This window comes from Oncorhynchus nerka, linkage group LG12 (assembly GCF_034236695.1).
Source record: "Oncorhynchus nerka isolate Pitt River linkage group LG12, Oner_Uvic_2.0, whole genome shotgun sequence".
Taxonomy (NCBI): domain Eukaryota; kingdom Metazoa; phylum Chordata; class Actinopteri; order Salmoniformes; family Salmonidae; genus Oncorhynchus; species Oncorhynchus nerka.
The window spans coordinates 63,060,902-63,082,511 of record NC_088407.1 but is presented as its reverse complement, the minus strand read 5'-3'; the positions used below and the strand labels follow the sequence as shown (position 1 = coordinate 63,082,511).

The window sequence follows — 21,610 nt, the reverse complement described above, 5'->3', positions numbered from 1 at the left end:
TTCTTCATATCAGCATAAATGGGTAAAAGTAAATGTTTCCAGCAAAAACGAACATTTAAAGGATGAGTGGTTGTTTGCATACCTTAAGTATGGTATCAAGATACAGGACAGATGCATGAGGCTTATCATGAGAAACACAATACAACTTTGGGGGAATTAATTTAATTACTTTTACCAAGAATATACATGATCTGTTATTCTGGACTAAAGGACTAGAACAGTAATAGCAATTTCTCGCCAAGTTTTTTTTATTTTTTAGAAATCACTTAAGTTATTTTTCACCCTGTTTTAGCCATTTAATAAAAAAGTCACATTGTATTATTCTTTAGAGAACTTTTACAAAAATGTATTTTATATTATACACACGTTACTATATATATAGTAACATTTCCAAGTAAACATTGTGGAAGTGGAGAGCACAATGACAGTCAGAGAAATGAACAAGGTAGTAAGTAGGGGTAATATTTCCCAATTAGATGCAGAACACACAGTATAGAGATTGCAGTGTTTCCACAACATACTGGGCATGGCTTGGTTAAGACATTCTCTCCTTGATCACTTCACCCACACAGGGTTGAGGATGTGTCCTTCAATAAGGAAGGCTTTAGGACCACTGCTACCCAACTCTTGTTCTGGAGGGCAGCAGGTTGAATGGCTACACTAGATGGTCAGTCAGCCCCAATGACCAGGTGAGTAAGTAACCTCTGATGAGCTTGTCAATTCACTGTGTCAGCCTGTGATGAAGCAGTGCTTAAAACACCCTATTTTTACATAGTTGGCAGCCCTGCACTCTTTTCCACACACTTCAACTGGATGCTAAGGGTGAAGACAGTGACAACTGTAAGCTTGGTCTTGAAGATCATTTAATTTGCCAAACCACCATCTCACTACTCATGACAAAAAAAATCCATGTTGTTCACTCGCTCTTCTCCACTATATAAAAATACACCCCCCCCCCATGAACAAAATATACGTTTTTTTTTTAAAGGATCTCACCATGAACATTGGGAGAAAAATCAGATTTCTTTTTTCTTTACATATTGTGACACCTCAAAATAACAGCAGCTGATGCTTACAGGGAGTTTGGAGACTGACGTTACCTGCTATATAAGAGTGCACTGGGCTGACTAGATGCCGGCAGTCTGCTTAAAATTATGTATTGTCAATAAGGCAAAGTACAAAGAAAATAAAGAATCCTTAGCATTGTAATCAAGACATTCATTTCATGGTCAAAAATAATTTGTGTTGATTTAGTTGGCTAAATATATATCATTCAATTAGACATTTGTGGAGTAAGAGTTAGTTTTCTGAACACAATACCAATTGAAAACTGTGTTAGAGGCCCAGAGGTTGAATTGAGCTTTGAATGAGTAGTAATGGAGGGAGAGAGAATGAGAGTTCAGCATGCCGATTCATTTCAATTCCATAAAAGTCATTTTTCACTAAAGCATTGGAATGCTGGAATACTTTTTGAAAACACCCACATACAAAAAGGAATGTGATCCTCATCTTTCAGCAGTGCTGGAATAACACAAGTTGAGGCAAGGAAATGGACTGGTTTAGTCACATAAAACACCTGTATAAACCTCAACCATATCTGACAAACACTCAAAGGCTTTTATAAACATTATCCCACATTAAACTTGGTCACATGATCAAAGATTTATTTTTCTGCTGACAAACATTTATATGAGGTGTGATCAAAAGGTTTATGCAGGTATTTTCAGCCTTTCGTGCTGCATCTTGATCTTGATTAATATCTATTTTGTTTCTGCTGTTGTGAAGACTATGAAATTCACATGACAAGAGCCTTGCACATGAAAGAAAGCACATCGTTAATTAAATAGTACACAAAGCAACCAGCGTTCAATTTCATCATATCTAATGTCAATCAAGACCCCAATGACTTGCTTGTGATTTTGGAAATGATCGAGTGGGTTCTTTAAGTCAGTTGATCTGCGTGCCATTAGCACTGGCAGCTGCTCCAAACCTGTGGATGAGTGTTATAGTACCCAGACAACACATTTCACCGCACCTATCCAGTGTATGTGACAATAAAACAACTTTTTATCCCTTCTCCACTATATGACAGAGTGGTAAACATCAAAAGAAATACATCACTGGTGAATGTCAATGCTGGAACCGTGAGTGTATATGGAGCACAGGATGTTGATTTGCCTTTTTCCTTCACGGCTGTAGACAAAAGTTCAGACAAGATCTTTCCCCTAACCAACTCATGTGGACCACTTGATTAAAGAGACTTCACAGAGAGAAACTAAAATCAGCAATTAAGCAGAGATCCCAAAAGTTCACATTACAGTACGTAAGTCCTACTAAACAAAACATCTAAAAGGCAGAGAAAAACATCTACAACCAATCACCATCATCAATATCTACATAGAAAAAGTTGGTTTTTGATTACAGATATATTAAAATTAATGTCATATATTATGACCATTATTAATTATTGTCACCATTATAATCCTAAGGTGGAAGAGGAGGGCAGTCATTGGGAGGAAGCCTTGGTGGCTATCGTGGAAACACAGTGTTGCTGGAAGTTGGGGGACATGGCTGAGTTACAGCCCAGTCTCTGGCGGGGGCCCTTCAGGTTCCCATCCGCCTCCACGATCCAGGGGCTGCTGCTGGCCTCCTTCCCCAGCATGCTGCAGCAGCCTGGGGAGCCAGGGGTTGGGGTTAGGCTGGGGGCTGTGGATACCAGGCCTTTGGGCTGCCCGCTGGCTGGGGGGCTGTCAGCAGAGTTGGCTTGGAGCACACTGGTGATGTGGGTCAGGAGATCGTTGAAGAACTCTGGGACACCCTCATAACCTGGAGACAGACGAGGACGAGCCATGAGACATGGCTGACTGATGCTTATATCCCATCTTCAATACAGTGGGAAACTGATGGTAACAGTCCAGGTAAATGAGTGAAAATGTTTATTTATTGTATTTTGAGTGCCTAGCTTGTCGTTGAGGCACTGAGGGTGAATGTTTGTGAGGGATTAGCTCACTACCATTCTCCTCACACTCCAACCGTCAGAGGTGGCAACAGCGTGCAACCCAAGAACTGTGTTACCATAGTGACAACAGCCCTAGTCAAGAGAAAGGCATGCTAGACTCGCCTCAGAACGTGCTCAATTCTCATTTAACACTGCTGATACCTCGGCTCCATCTCCAAGCAAGATCATGTCAATCAGACCATTAGATTATATTGACCCCTAAAAGCAATCTCTCAAAGATTTGACTGGTAGAGATTGTAAAACTGTCGTATGCCTACACAGGTGGACGGGTAGTATAAATGGCCATCCATCTTAGACTAAAGATCAACACACAAACCCATATCGACTCCTATCCCCTACGACAGAGGAACAAACCCCTCACCAGGGAATGAATTGATGTCGATGACGGCGTGTTGGCCCGTAAGGTTGTTGATGATGACGTCAATGCCAAACAAGGACACGCCCAACTCCTGTCGCAAGGACCTGGACAACTCTCTGATGACATCATCATTGGGTGGCTGGGAGACCCCCTCCACGTTGTCCCTCTGTGGTAGGAAGAAAAAGAAGTCTGAGTATACTGTACTAAGGGCATTCAATAACACACTGAGGTTTGGCTTAACACATAGAAATACATTGCATCCGGAAAGTATTCAGACCCCTGCACTTTTTTCCACATTGTTACATTACAGTCTTATTCCAAAATGGATCAAATTATTTTTTCACCCTCAATGTACACACAATAGCCCATAATGACAGTGAAAACTGATTTTCATATATTTATAAAAAACAGAAATATCACATTTACATAAGTATTCAGATCCTTAGCTACGAGACTCGAAACTGAGCTAAGGTGCATCCCGTTTCCATTGATCATCCTTGAGATGTTTCTACAACTTGAAGTTCACCTGTAGTAAATTCAATTGATTGGACATGATTTGGAAAGGCACACACCTGTCTATATAAGGTCCCACAGTTGACAGTGCATGTCAGAGCAAAAACCAAGCCATGAGGTTGAATGAAGAGCTTTCAGACAGGATTGTGTCGAGGCACAGATTTTGGGAAGGGTACTAAAAAAAATGTTGGCAGCATTGAAGGTCCCCAAGAACACAGTGGCCTCCATTCTAAAATAGAAGTTTGGAACCACCAAGACTCTTCCTAGAGCTGGCTGCCGTGAGAAATCGGGGGAGAAGGGCTTTGGGTAGGGAGGTGGCCAAGAACCCGATGGTCACTGACAGTGCTCCAGAGTTCCTCTGTGGAGATGGTTGTCCTTCTGGAAGGTTCTCCCATCTCTGCAGCACTACACCAATCAGGCCTTTATGGTAGAGTGGCCAGATGGAATCCACTCCTAAAAAGGTACATTATCTAGCAACCGAAAGGTTGCTATGATCGAATCCCCGAGCTGACAAGGTAAAAATGTTGTTCTACCACTGAACAAGGCAGTAAACCCACTGTTCCTAGGCTGTCATTGTAAATAAGAATTTGTTATCAACTGACTTGCCTAGTTAAATAAAGGTAAAATAAAAAAATTTAAATGACAGCCCGCTTGGGGTTTGCCAAAAGGCACCTAAAGGACTCTCTAACCATGAGAAACAAGATTCTCATGTCTGATAAAACCAAGATTGAACTCTTTGGCCTGAATGCCAAGCCTAGAGGAAACCTGGCACCATCAATATGGTTAAGCATTGTGGTGCGGCATCATGCTTTGGGGATGTTTTTCAGTGGCAGGGACTGGGAAACTAGTCAGGATCGAGGGAAAGACGGACGGAGCAAAGTACAGAGAGATCCTTGATGAAAACCTGCTCTAGAGTGCTCAGGACCTCAGACTGAGGTGGAGGTTCACATTCCAACAGGACAAGTCTCAGAATATCCTTGAGTGGTCCAGCCAGAGCCCGGACCTTAACCTGGAGACCTGAAAATAGCTGTACAGCGACGGTCCCCATCCAACCTGACAGAGCTCGAGTGGATCTGCAAAGAAGAAATGGGAGAAACTCCCCAAATACAGGCTTGTACCAAGCTTGTAGCGTCATACTCAAGAAGACTCAAGGCTGTAATCACTGCCAAAGGTGCTTCAACAAAGTACTGAGTAAAGGGTCTGAATACTTTTTTATATACATTTGCAAAAATGTCTAAAAACCTGTTTTTGTTTGTCATTATGGGGTAGTGTGTGTAGATTGTAAAAAAATCAACAATTTAACCCATTTTAGAATAAGGCTGTAAAGTAACAATATGTGGAAAAAGTCAAGGGGTCTAAATACTTTCCGAATGCCTTGTAGGTGATATGATAAATGCATGTTAGTGTATTGAACTTACAGATGTCAGGTCTGAAGAGGACTCTGGCTTTGATACGTTGTGGCTGTTGAAGAAAATTGCTTTTCTGTCTGTAATGGAGAAAACATACTTTAGTCAGTTTCATGGGTGGCAGGTAGCCTAGTGGTTAGAGCGTTGGGCCAGTAACCGAAAGGTTGCTGGATCGAATCAGAGTTGACAAGGTAAAAATCAGTCGTTCTGCCCCTGAACAAGGCAGTTAACCCACTGTTCTCCAGGCGTCGAAGATGTCGATTATGGCAGCCCCCCTGCACCTCTCTGATTCAGAGGGGTTGGGTTAAATGCGGAAGACACATTTCAGTTGAATGCATTCAGTTGACATTACATTTCTCATCTTCACCCTCAACTCAATTATTTGTTATGGATGTGCAGTTCTCATCTCTGGCACCAGGAGGCACAATAGTAGCCATAAACATGGAATAATGAGGTGTACAAGTATGACATTCAAGTTTTATTAGTCTATGTACAAGATACGCATCATCTAACGAAATGCTTACTTGTAGGTTCCTTCAACAACAGTAAGAAATAATTCAAGCTAAGAATACGAACATATAAATGGCAGTGGAATAGAATAATACATTTTAGCATCAGTATAATACAGGAAGGCACAATTTATAGTTCAATATTTACACGTATTGGGGAAGGGGGGAAATGAGGTGCACGTGTATAAATTGAGCAATATAATAAGTGTCTTTTAGCAGCAGTTGTGATGTGTACAGCAGGAATGTGTGTGTGTGAGTGCTAAGGTACAAAGAATCAGAGCAGGTCCAGTTCAAGTGTTCAGCAGATTGATTGCTTGCAGATAGAAACTGTCCCTGAGCCTGTTGGTATCAGACCGTTTGCCCGACGGTAACGGACAGAACAGCTCGTGACTGGGGTGTCTGGGGTCCTGTTCTCCTGGCCTTCCTCAGGCACCGTTTCAAGTCCTGGATGGGTGGAAGCACAGTCCCAGTGATGTACTGGGCCGTCTTCACCACCTGCTGGAGCTGGTGGTGATGGTGCAGCGATAGTATTTGGAGAGGACACGGGGCGGCATGCCAAATTTCTTCAATCGCTTTAGGAAGTAGAGACGCTGTTGGTCAATGTCATGTCCTCAGTGATGTGGATGCCGAGGAACTTAAAACTTGTGACTCGCGCTACTGCAGTCCCGTTGATTGAATCGGGGCGTGTTCCCTCCGTTACATTCTGAAGTCAACAATCAACTCCTTTGATTTGCTGAAGTTGTTGTCATGACGCCACAATGCCAGTTCACTTACCTCCTCACTATAGGCTGACTCGTTGTTGTTGGTTATTAGGCCTACAACTGTGGTGTCGTTAGCAAACTTGATGGAGTTGGTGTCATGCAAAGCCATGCAGTCGTGAGTGAACAGGGAGTACAGCAGAGGACTGAGGACACACCCCAGGGGGCCCTTGTGTTAAGCGTCAGTGTGGAGGTGGTGTTGCCAATCCTCACAGCTTGTGCTCTGCTCGTCAGGAAGTCCAGTCCCAGAGCTTTGTGTTGAGCTTGGAGGGAATAATAGTGTTGAATGCTGTACTGTAGTCAATGAACAGTATTCTCACATAAGTGTTCCTGTTGTCCAGATGTGTTAGGGCGGTGTGAATAGCGATGGAAATGGCATCTTCCGTGGATCTGTTGGAGCGCTAGGTAAATTGGAGTGGGTCCAGTGTGCTTGGTATGCTGGCCTTGATGTGGGCCATGACCAGCCTCTCGCCTCACTTCATGATCACCGAGGTGAGCGTGACGGGGCAGTAGTTATATGGACTTGTCACCTTGTTCTTCTGGGGCACTGGGACGATGGTGGTCTCCTTAAAGCAAGTGGGGACTACAGCCTGGGACAGGTTGAAGATGTCAGAAGACGCCCACCAGCTGGTCAACACACACTATTACATTCAAATTCAAGTGCATTAATGGAAAGACACTGTTCAATAAAACATTGGCAGGGATGTAAGCACAAGTTCAATTCTAGGCGTGAGTATATTTGCTGCCGTTGGCCTTGCGTACACATGTCCTTAGAATACCAAGCAATTACATTTCTATGAGTGTTAATGTAGCCATCTTTATTCTCTCCAACAAACATGCAAGAACCATGCTTTCCTCAACTTCTTGCCGGTTGATGTTTGGCAGAACTGAGCGATTATTTTCTTAGGCCAGCTGCAAAGTCTAATTGGCTATATTGTCAACATTCATGAAAACAAAAATGATATTTAGTCTTAATTTCAGGTTAGGGTTAGCAGTGTGGTTAAGGGTGGTATTAAGGTTAGGTTTAAAAATCAGATTTATGACTGTGGCTGTGCCAGCTAGTGACCACTTCGCAGAGCTGCCTCCAGAACAAGATTCATGATGAAAACCTCTAACCTGCCAACTTCTTTCATGTTGGTTGATAGACGAGGACATATGTATCTACGTGCTACTCAATTATCTTAACCATCTCTAATTATTAGAAAAACAAAAACACTGAAGCCACAGCATAACCGAACACAAACTTAATAAACTCAATGTCTGACAAAAATCTAACCCCAGTTTCAGTTCAATCATCTTACATAGGCAACAAACTTCCACTTGTACCACATGACCATACATCACACCATATCAATGGCCTTCATATACAGCCATTACTAGTCATGTGGCTGGAGGGACAAACCGATTCACATGATCTAATCTTTTGTCTGACTCAGCACAGGGATGTCCTTCAAGCAAAAAGAGACAGATTGATTTCCAGCCCTACCCAATGTAAAGGGAGTAATCGATTGTTCTACTTTTACAACTTCGCTACCAGTCACCCATTTTTAATCATTAACACTAAGAGAGGGCATTAAAAGAACGAGAGCTGAGGAAGGATTGAAATAAAGAGGGAATAGGATGACTTTGTATTGGTGAATTCAGCAGTTGTCCAAAACGAGCCCAGGGCATTGTACTACTAGGGTGTACTAATACTGGAAGTGCTAGCTACACACAACATTCCCAGGAACGCTGAAGGGAACACTACTAAGCACATATCACCTCTGCTGTGGGCGTGGGCGGTGGGATGGGACATCATCTTCTCTTGACAGCAGGCCCTCTTTCACAACACTGAGGTGCTTAAAGGGGCAATCTGCAGTAGCTACATCCAGCATTGGACTAATAAATGAATGTACCCATTGATTCTTAAAGAATATAACTTATAAAATGCCTCATGAACTTAGTTCAACTTTCGTACCCCATTAGAACTCAAAATAAGATTGTTTTACGACAATGTTTGTAAATAAAGTAAATGTAAACAAACACTGTATAGCCTCAAAACATGGTTAAAACGTTCATTTTGATATCATGTTTATAGCTCGGTCTATGAATTTGAGAGTGGTTAAATTTTTCCAGACTCATCCCTCAGCTTTTTAATGAAACAGTGGCGGGGAGGACACTTCTGTTTCAGCTGCCGATTGCTGCTTTAAAACATTCAACCAACCCCTTTCTCCCTCTCCCATACCTCCCTTCCCTACCTCCGTTTGTCTGTCTATAATCTATTTTGTCTGCTCTATACGGAGTGCTGATTTATGTTTATTAAACTCCACAATACCATGGACAAGGCTGGACAGTACTCACTACCTGTGTATACAGTAGTAGAGGTGTGTTGCTGTGGCAGGTTGGGGCACTTTACAGTATGTTTCATTGTGCTGGATGACACAGGAATGACCCTGGACTCTTTGCATAAGGCAAAGCAGACGATTCCACTGAAGCCCAGACTGGTTTGCATGAGGGCTTTTACTGTAGTGCATGCAAATGGAGCCGCTTCTTCTGTCAGGGCAAAATTCAGATTACCTGAGCCTAACCAATGTGCTTATTGCCAAATTAGGTTTCCTATCCAAAATGACTGTGTATTGTAATTCTCAAATCGGACTGTTCACCTTGCTTTGTCAAAAAAAATACTTGACCAATATGTATAAACCAAATCCACTGCACTCTGGACTCCCTCTCTCTTTAAAAGAAGGGAGCCGATTTTACTGGGTCTGTCAGGAAGACATGGGTGCTGTGGGCCTCCCTCAGCATGGCACGCTGCGCGCCCATAAACAGACAGGGCATTAACTTCTTTAGCCATTTGTCTTTCAGACAAGGTGGACTGATATTTTTACTTGTCCGAAAGCTCAAGTCACTTGTCCCTCTCCCAGAAATAGTCTTAGGGCAGGTAGCGTTCTGCTGGCATCCGCCAAAACCGGATTTGTCCACCGGACTGCCAGATGGTGAAGCGTGATTCATTACTTTAGAGAATGTGTTTCCACTGTACCAGAGTCCAATGGTGGCGAGCTTTATACCACTCCAGGCGACGCTTGGCATTGCGCATGGTGATCTTATGCTTGTGTGTGGCTGCTCGACCATGGAAACCTATTTCATGAAGCTCTCGACAAACAGTTATTGTGCTGATGTTGTTTCCAGAGGCAGATTGGAATGCAGTAGTGAGTGCTGGTCAACATAGGAGACGATTTTTACGTACTATGTGCTTCAGCACTTGGCGATCCCATTCTGTGCGTTTGTGTGGCCTGCCACTTCGCGGCTGAGCCTTTGTCGCTTCTAGACGTTTCCACTTCACAATAACAGCACTTCCAGTTGACTGGGGCAGCTCTAGCAGGGCAGAAATTTGACGAACTGACTTGTTGGAAAGGTGGCGCGCACACATACACAGTGTATTTTAGGACATCAAACATGACAATGACATTAATGCAAGCTAATAACTAAATAGTTAACTAGCGAGATAGTCAATTCAAAACATTGTGTAGTTTGGCTGTTATCTGCGCAAATCGCTCTCCCCCCCCATCTGGCAACGGCCCACTGGCACACACACGCAGGTGATGCACACACCATGACTTTTCCAGGGCTTCCATTGCTAAAATGAGCTATAACGGAGCAAATAACTCACTAACAATGAATATCAACAAATGTGCAAACGCGGCTCGATTTGATCTCAAAAAACTCATTTCGCAAATGCATGATTGAAAGACGGCTTGTGCCTGTCAATGCAGGCCTACAATAATTAGACTCTGGTGTAATCTGCAGCGATTAGGAGAACAGTGACCAAAACATTGCATCCAGAGGACATTGATCCAATTCAGAACGAGTAAGCTAATTTGATAGTGTGACTTTTTTGTGAAAATTTTACTTGTCCATTTTACTTATACAACATTTTTTTTTACTGCCAAGGGCAAGCCAACAAGCTTTAAAGTGGAGCCCTGCAGAGTCTCCTCCTCACCTGCTGGTCCAGCGGGGAAGTTCTTCAGGGAGGGTCTCTCCACCAGCGTGTAGGACTCCCCCACAACAAACACCTTGTAGAGCACCGCGTTGTGGTTGATGAAGCTCTGGATCACACATGGAGGCTTCACGCCCTTCAGGTCCTCCTCACTGAAAATGATGGCCATCTGTGGAGGGAGAAGAGGTCATCAATACATTTAGAATTTTATTTCAACCAATAACCTGCTCGCATACCATGCAATCCATCCAACCAGTTTACGGCCTTGACTTGTTCAATGAGAGAAAGATGGCGCCGACAGATAGGGAAGCCGTGCTTCTAGCTCCTAAGCAAATAACCTCTCACTCACAGGAAAATAATCTCTCACTCTACGTCAACAAAACAAAAGGAGCTGATTGTGGACTTCAGGAAACAGCAGAGGGAGCATCCCCCCACTATCCACATCGACAGGATTGCAGTGGAGAATATGGAAAGCTTCAAGTTCCTCTGCATACACATCACTGACAAACTGAAATGGTCCACCCACACAGACAGTGTGGTGAAGGCACAACAGCACCTCGTCAACCTCAGGAGGCTGAGGAAATTTGGCTTGGCACCTCAAACTTTTACAGATGCACAATTGAGAGCATCCCGTTGGGCTGTATCACCGCCCGGTAGAGCAACTGCACCGGCCGCAACCACAGGGCTCCCCAGAGGGTGGTGCGGTCTGGCCAAGGCATCACCTGAGGCAAACTACCTGCCCCCCAGAACAACTACAGCACCCGATATACAGGAAGGCCAAAAAAAATCATCAAGGACAAGAACCACTCGAGTCACTGCCTGTTTACCCCACTATCATCCAGAAGGTGCATCAAAGCTGGGACTGAGAATGAAAAACAGCTTCTATCTCAAGGCCATCAGACTGTTAAATAGCCATCACTAGGCCACTAGGCCTCCCGGGTGGCGCAGTGGTTAAGGGCGCTATACTGCAGCGCCAGCTGTGCCACCAGAGACTCTGGGTTCGTGCCCAGGCTCTGTCGTTAGGGAGGGCTTGGCCAGTAGGGATATCCTTGTCTCATCGCACACCAGCGACTCCTGTGGCGGGTCCGGCGCAGTGCACGCTAACCAAGTAAGTCAGGTGCACGGTGTTTCCTCCGACACATTGGTGCGGCTGGCTTCCGGGTTAGATGCACGCTGTGTTTAGAAGCAGTGCGGCTTGGTTGGGTTGTGTATCGGAGAACACATGACTTTCAACCTTAGTCTCTCCCGAGCCCGTACGGGAGTTGTAGCGATGAGACAAGATAGTAGCTACTAACAATTGGATACCACGAAATTGGGGAGAAAGAAAATGGAACACTAGTCAATTTAATAATGTTTACATATTTTGCATTACTCATCTCATATACTGTATTCTATTATACTGTATTTTAGTCTATGGCGCTCAGATATTGCTCATATTTAGATACTTCATTTACATTCTTCTACTTTAGATTTGTGTGTATTGTTGTGAAATTGTTAGATATTACTTGTTAGATATTATGGCACTGTTGGAGCTAGAAACACAAGCATTTCACTATAGCCACAATAACATCTGCTAACCATGTGTATGTGACCAATAAAATTTGATATATGAATGTTGACTGACAAACAAGCAGCTACTGATTTTGGCAGGGCTGCCACAGTCAGAGAACTCTAGTGTGTTTGATGATGTAGTTTGGTGCAGTGTTAAATGATTATCTAGTTAGAGACACTAATGGATTACCGGGATTTAGCGAACGATCGAGGGTGTGACTAATCTGTGACCCTAAGTGCTTCATGAACCTGGTAGCTCTTACCTCGTGGGAGTTGGTTCCATGGGCTACTCGTGTTTTGCAAACTGATAGACGGAGGAAGAGAAAGAAGAACAGGTTGAGAATGTTAGTGAAGAAACCACACTTCCCCAATGACCCAATGAGTGGTTCCCCAATGACCCAATGAGTGTTGAGAAAAAACATGACCGTCACAAGATGACAACAGGTTATTTCCACACTGACCACAACTTTCAAAACCACCTCCATAAATAGATATCGGCAAACATGAATTGTGTGTAAATTGGCCATACAAGGTGGCTTAAAAGTAACTGAGGGTTTGAAAAAAAAAGAAAAGTCAAAAAATAAACCTCTTAGATAGTTCAACACTGAAGAGTAATCATGATTATAAATAATAAAGTAATTGCTGTGCAGCTTATAAGTGTGGATACTAAAACCAGGTTTGTTTATAGAGATTTTATTTCACTTTTTTAAATATATATTTTTTAAACAAAGCTAGGAGGAAGGACCATGTATAATATGGGTTGAGTCAGAGATTTGGATATAATGCCGGGATTCGTTGTCCCCAGATCGGAACGGCGGGCTGTCCAGTGTCCGCCTATTCCTCTCTTTGGATTGGTGGATACATCTAAATATTTTAATACTTCTTTGAATATTCGATGAGGGGTGTTGACGTCAACTGCCTGTATTAAAACGGAGAGAGATACTATGCTACTAGCCTCATGTCATGAATACGCATAGTCAGAGACTACTCCGATATAAAGTGTTTTTTCTCAGTTGCCGTGATGTCACGTCCTACTTATATCAGACCACTCGTAACAACCAAAGCATTACAAAACTTATATTTGAGGCAAATAAATCTCTACATTTTTGCTGACCAAATTCGACACTCATTGACCTCCATACAAAAACTCCTTGCTTGGTGAGTGAAATAAACGGAAAACAATGTCACCTGCTGGAGAAAACAGATTTTTGTCCCAATTATGCATCTCGCGTCGCCTCTAACGCTCTGGTCGAGTGACAATTCTTCTATCAAATACAAAAGGGAGGGACTTACTAAAGGGGAATGTGAGTCCATGCTTCTCAATCTGCTCCAGCGTGTCTGGACCACACTCAGTGTTCAAAACCATGAATGGGGGAGAGCAGATCCTCTTATCTGGTGAGAGAAGGATCGAGGGAGGGAAGGAAGGAAAGGAGATGAGTAAGAGAGTCGGATGGAAAACACCATCTCAATATCAGTGAATCTGTTGAATGAAGAAAATCCTTAGGCATTTCATTCAGAAGTCGACTATAGACTTTCTTTGTTACAGCATGACTAACCAAGAAGACTCACACACACAGAAACTTGAAGCACATTGACTGATGTATTCTCTCAGAGATAGCTTGGTTTTTATCTGTGACCCTACTCAGACGGCCAAATCAATAACAAGAGAGCGACTTGTCATTGGAGCCATACATTACATACAGTTTATGTTGGAACATACACCAAAGCCAAATACATTTAAACTCAGTTTTTCACAATTCCTGACATTTAATCAGAGTACAAATTCCCTGTCTTCGGTCAGTTAGGATCACCACTTTACTTTAAGAATGTGAAATGGCAGAATAATAGCACAGAATTATTTTTTTTCAGCTTTTATTTCTTTCATCACATTCCCAGTGGGTCAAAACTTTACATACACTCAATTAGCATTGCCTTTAAACTGTTTAACTTGGTTCAAACGTTTTGGGTAGCCTTCCACAAGCTTCCCACAATAAGTTGGGTGAATTTTGGCCCATTCCTCCTTACAGAGCTGGTGTAACAGAGTCAGTTTTGTAGGCCTCCTTACTCACACACACTTCAGTTCTGCCCACACATTTTCTATAGGATTGATGTCAGGGCTTTGTGATGGCCACTCCAATACCTTGACTTTGTTGTCCTTAAGCCATTTTGCCACAACTTTGGAAGTATGCTTGGGGTCATTGTCCATTTGGAAGACCCATTTGCGACCAAGCTTTAACTTCCTGACTGATGTCTTGAGATGTTGCTTCAATATATCCACATAGTTTTTCCCCCTTATGATGTCATCTATTTTGTGAAATGCACCAGTCCCTCCTGCAGCCAAGAACCCCCACAACATGATGCTGCCACCCCCGTGCTTCACGGTTGGGATGGTGTTCTTCGGCTCGCAAGCCTCCCCTTTGTTTCCAATCATCATTATGGCCAAACAGTTCTATTTTTGTTTAATCAGACCAGAGGACATTTCTCCAAAAAGGACGATCTTTGTCCCCATGTGCAGTTGCAAACCGTAGTCTGGCTTTTTTATGGTGGTTTTGGAGCAGTGGCTTCTTCTTTGCTGAGCGGCCTTTCAGGTTATGTCGATATAGGACTCGTTTTACTGTGGATATAGATACTTTTGTAAATGTTTCTTTGCTGTTGTTCTAGGATTGAGTCGTGCTTTTCGCGACAAAGTATGTTCATCTCTAGGAGACAGAACGTGTCTCCTTCCTGAGCGGTATGACGGCTGCGTGGTCCCATGGTGTTTATACTCGTGTACTATTGTTTGTACAGATGAATGTGGTACCTTCAGGCGTTTGCTCCCAAGGATGAACCAGACTTGTGGAAGTCTAGAATTTATTTCCCTGAGGTCCTGGCTGATTAATTTGGATTTTCCCATGATGTCAAGCAAAGAGGCACTGAGTTTGAAGGTAAGCCTTGAAATGCATCCACAAGTACACCTTCAATTGACTCAAATTATGTCAATTAGCCTATCAGAAGCTTCTAAAGCCATGACATAATTTTCTGGAATTTTCCAAGCTGTTTACAGGCACAGTCAACTTAGTGTATGTAAACTTCTGACCCACTGGAATTGTGATACAGTGAATTATAAGTGAAATAATCTGTCTGTCAACAACTGTTGGAAAAATTACTTGTCATGCACAAAGTAGATGTCCTAACAGACTTGCCAAAACTATAGTTTGTTTTAACAAAACATTTGTGGAGTGGTTGAAAAATAAGTTAATGACTCCAACCTAAGTGTATGTAAACTTCTGACTTCAACTGTACGTGGTTTGAGAAGTTAGCAGGGTCAATTTGGTCAACTGAGTTCTACTCGGAAAAGGCAGACCCACAAAAACAGCTCACCATTTGCCAGGCACATTTCTATGGACCGTGCCCCAGGACTACCTGACATGATGACTCCTTGCTGTCCCCAGTCCACCCGACTGTGCTGCTGCTCCAGTTTCAACTGTTCTGCCTTATTATTATTCGACCATGCCGGTCATTTATGAACATTTGAACATCTTGGCCATGTTCTGTTATAATCTCCACCTGGCACAGCCAGAACAGGACTGGCCACCCCACATAGCCTGGTTCCTCCCTAGGTTTTGGCCTTTCTAGGGAGTTTTTCCTAGCCACCGTGCTTCTACACCTGCATTGCTTGCTGTTTGGGGTTTTAGGCTGGGTTTCTGTACAGCACTTTGAGATATCAGCTGATGTACAAAGGGCTATATAAATAAATTTGATTTGGTAATTTAGCAGACGGTCTTATCCAGAGCAACTTACAGGAAGGTGCTCCATCTAAGCCCAATTCACACTATAGCTTGTTGAATTTGCAAGATAACAGTTCTTTCATTTTGGCACAAATTAAATTGTGGAACCAACTCGCCCATAGATTGATGCTTCAGTAATGTCTCAATGAAGAGTTTGGAGTTTGACAAGCCACCTGCATGCATGTGCAGTTACAAGCCTGCTAGAGTTAGTGGCAGGCAGACGAGCAATATCCACCGTCATAGTACGGATGAAGCCTGAGCTGGAATGTGACGCTAACTGAAGCTTTAGGAAACCCTGAGTAGATCTAACTTACATCGTAGTATACCTCTGACGACAGAGATAGAAGGCCATGCTATTTCAGACAAACACACACCATCTGTGTGCATGTCAGTACACCAACATCACTCCTTTCCTTTCATCCCTACAGCTGGATTAGAGAACAAACACCAAACACAGTCGCCACCTGAGGGAGGAGCAGAGAGAAAGAGGAGCACAGTCTCTTGTTCAAATAAATAAACCAGGAAGCTGCCAACCCTGCTACACCCGGAGAACACACAACACAGTCGCCACCTGAGGGAGGAGCAGAGGAGAGAAAGAGGAGCACAGTCTCTTGTTCAAATAAATAAACCAGGAAGCTGCCAACCCTGCTTGGTCTGGCCTGCTACACCCGGAGAACACACAACACAGACACCACTGCACCAGATAGACAAACAACAAAGACTACTAGACAGACAACATTATACACGAGACAAGTCCACAGTTCTTACAAAAGCAGACCGGTGTACATGCAGTGCATGTACAGTACAGATACACAGGATGGGTGTGTTTGTCAAACACAGACGCTAGCACTTCGGGGAATCAAATAAGAGCGTAATTCTCATCATGTTTACGTCATGCCCTGGCGCAATGGCTGTCTCACCATCTCCTGTGATAAGACTTGATGTAAGACGTTCTGACACCCCAGGAAACAACAGACAAACTTCCTGCAACTACAGCACGGCAAACCTCCCCTAATTTTAAGCCTATATTTAAGTTCTGGTGCTCTGCGGCCCATTTTCTGGCTATTGGAGATAAGGTGGCTCGTTTGAGATATTGCCACAAGATATCAGTGTCCAGGCCAAACCAAACACTGGCATATTGGTGCAGATGACAAAAACACTAGTGTTTGTGTTGCGTGGGCAATGTGATATCAATGCTTCTGGTGAGTTGTGCTGGGGTCAGGAAAATCCCACAGGCCTGTAATACACTGGCTACAGTACCCTGCATGCTGCTGAGCTGTGGTCACAGAGAGACTACACAGACACAGCTCAATGATCCCATCGTGGAAGTGTGGTGTGTACACTACACACAAAGACTTGTGCATTTGACAAGTCATGGAGTGAAAGTCCAGGCCATGAGCAGCTGACTCAGGAGGGGAGGAGTGACAGAGAGTCAAGCAACGGTTCTGCTTCCCGTTTTGCCTGCTCCGTTGTTCAGCATTTAATAGGCTACATTACATGCGGTGCCAATCACAATCCACTGATACTCATAGGGGAGGTTCTTTCCAAACCAAAAACATACACAACCGGTCTTCATTTAAAAGAATCAACAAAACATAGAATTATGAACCCAACAAATACAAGTTCAAATAAACACATACGGTTGCTTTCAGACTGATTTGATGGTTGCTAAACATAGAACAAGAAAAAAGGACCCCGTCACAAACAAACACAATTGTTTATACAAGACAATTGATTCTGCTCTGTGCTCCTTAACTTGTAGGTCTGTGGTGCTCCTGTTCTGTCAGTGGAGACGTAGCAGCAGCCTAGGAGTGGTGTGATGAAGAGCCGTGAAGGGTTTACCCATCACATCACCCCACTGAGCAGAGCTCCCCAAATTCACACTCACCGACTGTCACACCGCTGTTGTTATGGGAGAGGGGTAAGAATGTCAGACTAACGTCATTCAAAAACAACCCAAAGACCCAACAACACATATTTGAATTGTGAGAATAAACTAAAATACATTGTAAATCCAAAAAGTCTTCCCATACCTTTGGATATCTCCTGTCCTGACTTGAGCAAACAAAAAGGCTAAAAGGCACAGTTGGAAGCTTTGGGCCTAGAGAGAGGAGGGGATATGACGATGGTAGTGATGGTGAGTCTTATGTTTTGGTGTCATGCTTGGGCCTGGCCGTTTGGCTCTGAGTGCAGGGGAGCAATCTCTTCCTCTGTCTAAACACGGTGTGCTCTTAGCAGACCCGCTGGAGCCACAGAGGACGTTTACAGGACGTCAGTCTGACTCGGAGTAGCACGGCATACAGCACCGGCTGGCCTTGAACCATTCAGGAGGTGGGTATCCAGACTAGGACCGTACCAGACCCAATTCTACCATGAAAAAACCCCACCCACATAAAATGGAGAAGTTCTCATTTTAAAGGATGTCATCACTAGGGTTTGATCCATAAGGGACAGAGCAGGACAGACTGAAGGTGGCCTGGCTGAGTGGACTGTTCATACCAGGCACTGGTGAAGTCTTTCCATACAGGCAAGCAGCCACCAGTGAAACTGAGCCTCACATTTTCTTTGCAAAAGTTATTTACCAGCATTACCAGAGGATTTTGAAGTAGGCCTATACTGATACAATTCCAGTATTGACAATAGATTGAAATCTAATGTTGCTATTCAGGGCTACATTCTAGTAACACAGCATTCTGGAACATACCCCATGTTCAGAACCAGGAATCTAGAATGTTCCATATCCTGCTGTGAGGAGCTTCCGCTCCCAATTATACTGACTCATTATTCATCTCTAATCACAGACAATACATTCATCTGTGTGAGAGAACAAGCCCTGACTCGACGTCGTAGAGCATCTCCGCAAACGTTTGATTACCTTCATCAAATCAGACAGACCAGATCCATAACGGAACAGTGAACTGCTTTGAAGGCAGTCGTTGTGTAAACAAGGCAATCAATCATAGTCCTTTTTATTCAGCCCATGCTGCCTGTTCTGCTCTGGGTTTGGGGCCTGGATGTGTGCGGTCCTCAGCAGTCACTCCTGGCTGTTTTTCTTTAATATGCTGCGCCTTTGTTTAAATATGGATTACTCGCATCAGCAGGACACTTGTTATTGTTGGTCGCATTTGAACCACAATAACTAAGTCGAGGATTTATGTGAACATTAAATACTCCCCACATAACAAAGCACTCCACCATAATCCAGTTAAATACCTCGAGCCTAGTTCAGTTTGATTCCACAAAAACAATCTTAATTTAAGGGTGTCCCAGTTCCTTTCTTTTGAAGTGGAAAATAAATACCAAGATGAAGAGCCCCAAGAATGAGATCCTTCACGTTGTACAGCCTGACAACTGTTGCCATCTTTACAAACACCAAGTGAAATATCAAGGCAGCAAAGCTGACTTCTAAATGGAAAAGAGTGGATTCCACCACCTAAAGTAAACTGCCCTGCTCTGTTTCACAAGAGAAACAAAACCGACGTAGACGATACTCTGGAAAGCTGATGAGCTGAACCACGAGTCATGTGGTGGAGGAAACCAGTGGGACCAGGAGAACTAACCCGTCCAGTTAGTTAGACAAACCCCTGCCTGCACAGACACTTCACAGAGCTGCCTACTGATCCCCACATTCTCCAAGTTCAGTTAGGGAAGTTTCCAGGCCCAGTGCAGTCAAAAATGTGATTTTCCTACGTTTTATATATATTTCCACACTATGAGGTTGGCATAATACTGTGAAATTGTGAAAATTATAATGCCCTTTAAGTGCAAGAGCTGATTGAAAAGGTCACCTGGAATTTCAGCTTGTTTTGGCGGGATGGAGTTTTAGCCTGCCTAGTGACATCAGGTGGTAAATGAGTTAATATACCAATCAAAAAGAGTTCAAAACCTCTATGCCAAGAACAGCTAGTTTTTAGTTTCCCCCTCTCCACTCAGACCACTCCCCAAATTCTTGCTTGAGAAATTACTTTTTGCTAAGGAGCCATTTTTAAGCGTAATACGGGCACTTCACAGTAGGCCATGGATGTGCATTTCCATCATGCCCACTGTGTTGTGTGTGTGTGTCATCATGCTCGCAGGAGAGTGGGTTACATCACTGTCAGGTCACTGATTTATATAACTACACGCCAGCCTCCAGCCCCGTCTCCGCCCTCAGCCTTCCCCTTCCCGTCTCCGCCCTCAGCCTTCCCGTCTCCGCCCTCAGCCTTCCCGTCTCCGCCCTCAGCCTTCCCGTCTCCACCAGCCCCCAGCCTCCACACTCCGCCCCCAGCCTCCACACTCCGCCCCCAGCCTCCACACTCCGCCCCCAGCCTCCACACTCCGCCCCCAGCCTCCACACTCCGCCCCCAGCCTCCACACTCCGCCCCCAGCCTCCACACTCCGCATTTTCATCTCTGCCCAGTCCTTTACTTCTGCCAGCCTCTCATCTCAGTATTTTAGTTATTCTCTAATAGATGCTTTGGCCCACACATTATGTATCAAGATCACCTGGAATTTCATTGCCTGGTGACATCAGGTGGTAAATTAGTTAATAGACCAATCAAAAAGAGAGTTCAAAACCTCTATGCCAAGAACAGCTAGTTTTTAGTTTCCCCCTCTCCACTCAGACCATTCCCAAAATTCTTGCATGAGAAATTGCTCTTTGCTAAGAAGCCATTTTTGTTTCTTTTTGACCAATTATCGGGAGAGGCGAAGGTCGAATCATGAGTCCTCCGAAACAAGACCCGCCAAGCCGTGCTTCTTAAGATCCGCTCGCTTAACCCGTAAGCCAGCTGCACCAATGTGTCGGGAGGAAACACTGTTCAACTGGCGACGAAACTCAGCCTGTAGGCGCCCGGCCTGCCCCCTCCCCCTAATCCCTCCCCTAACCCGGACGAGGCTGGGCCAATTGTGCTCCGCCCTATGGGACTCCCGGTCACGGCCGGTAATGACAGTCTGTAGTGACGCCACTACACGGCGATGCAGAGCCTTAGACCGCTGCGCCACTCGGGAGGCCCTCTTTTTGACCATTTTAACTAAAACAAACACAATAATGTACTTACATTGTTACCAGCTGCATTGGACCTTTATAATGTAGAAGCTTAAAAGCAAACACACACACACACACCTCTACTGCTTCCTCCTATTGAGCAATACTCTCAGCCAGCCCTCTGACCATGGCAGGCTCGCCACAGCCTCTGGTACTGGGGACCGGTTGCCTTGGCAGCCAGCACTGCACTGGGGCTCCATGGTCTCTGATAAGGAGGAGGAAGTGGTCGTGGCAGACTGTGCGCTTTGGACTTTCCCCTCTCTACGATACCCCTTCCCTCCATGTTCCCACTTCGCTTCCCACCAGCAACTGTTGATGACTACTGAAACTAGCCATTTTTTTCTTGTCATGTCGTGATGTAGGACTGACAGTTTCCATTCCAACATCTGAGTTGAACCTTTTTCTAAGAGTATAAACAGCATCAGGATTATTCAAAAGGTACACCACGTCAGCTCAAATAGATCTAATCACTCAATAACAACAGGCTGCAAACAGATGCAAGCTAATTATCTTACAATGTCTAATGTGTAAACACCCCCTCACAAGTGAGCCGGTGGGACAGACAGAGGCTCTCAATTCAGACAGCTTACAAACTCGGTTACATAAACATGTCTGTTTGTAGAAAAAAAATGCAATTTTCGACATGTATTTTGTGGCGCTGATGCCACGAGCCCTGCACAACCACACACCAAAATGTGTCCTCAAATGGGCACAGGTGTCGACACAC

At 44.1% G+C, this 21,610-nt stretch overlaps 1 protein-coding gene across 2 annotated transcripts in view; it reads right to left on the bottom strand.

The window, feature by feature from the left end:
- Positions 1-146: 146 nt before the first annotated feature.
- Positions 147-21,610, bottom strand: part of LOC115138552 (inositol-tetrakisphosphate 1-kinase-like) — a 55,244-nt gene continuing 33,780 nt past the window's right edge. For both annotated transcript variants that reach the window (XM_029675488.2, XM_029675487.2), the window contains exons 6-11: positions 13,384-13,482; positions 12,354-12,394; positions 10,543-10,708; positions 5,309-5,376; positions 3,381-3,543; positions 147-2,826 (exon numbers count right to left, since the gene is read on the bottom strand). In XM_029675488.2, coding sequence (XP_029531348.1) covers positions 2,507-2,826; positions 3,381-3,543; positions 5,309-5,376; positions 10,543-10,708; positions 12,354-12,394; positions 13,384-13,482 — 857 coding nt within the window. In that variant the 3' untranslated portion in view covers positions 147-2,506. The remainder of the gene's footprint in view (positions 2,827-3,380; positions 3,544-5,308; positions 5,377-10,542; positions 10,709-12,353; positions 12,395-13,383; positions 13,483-21,610) is intronic.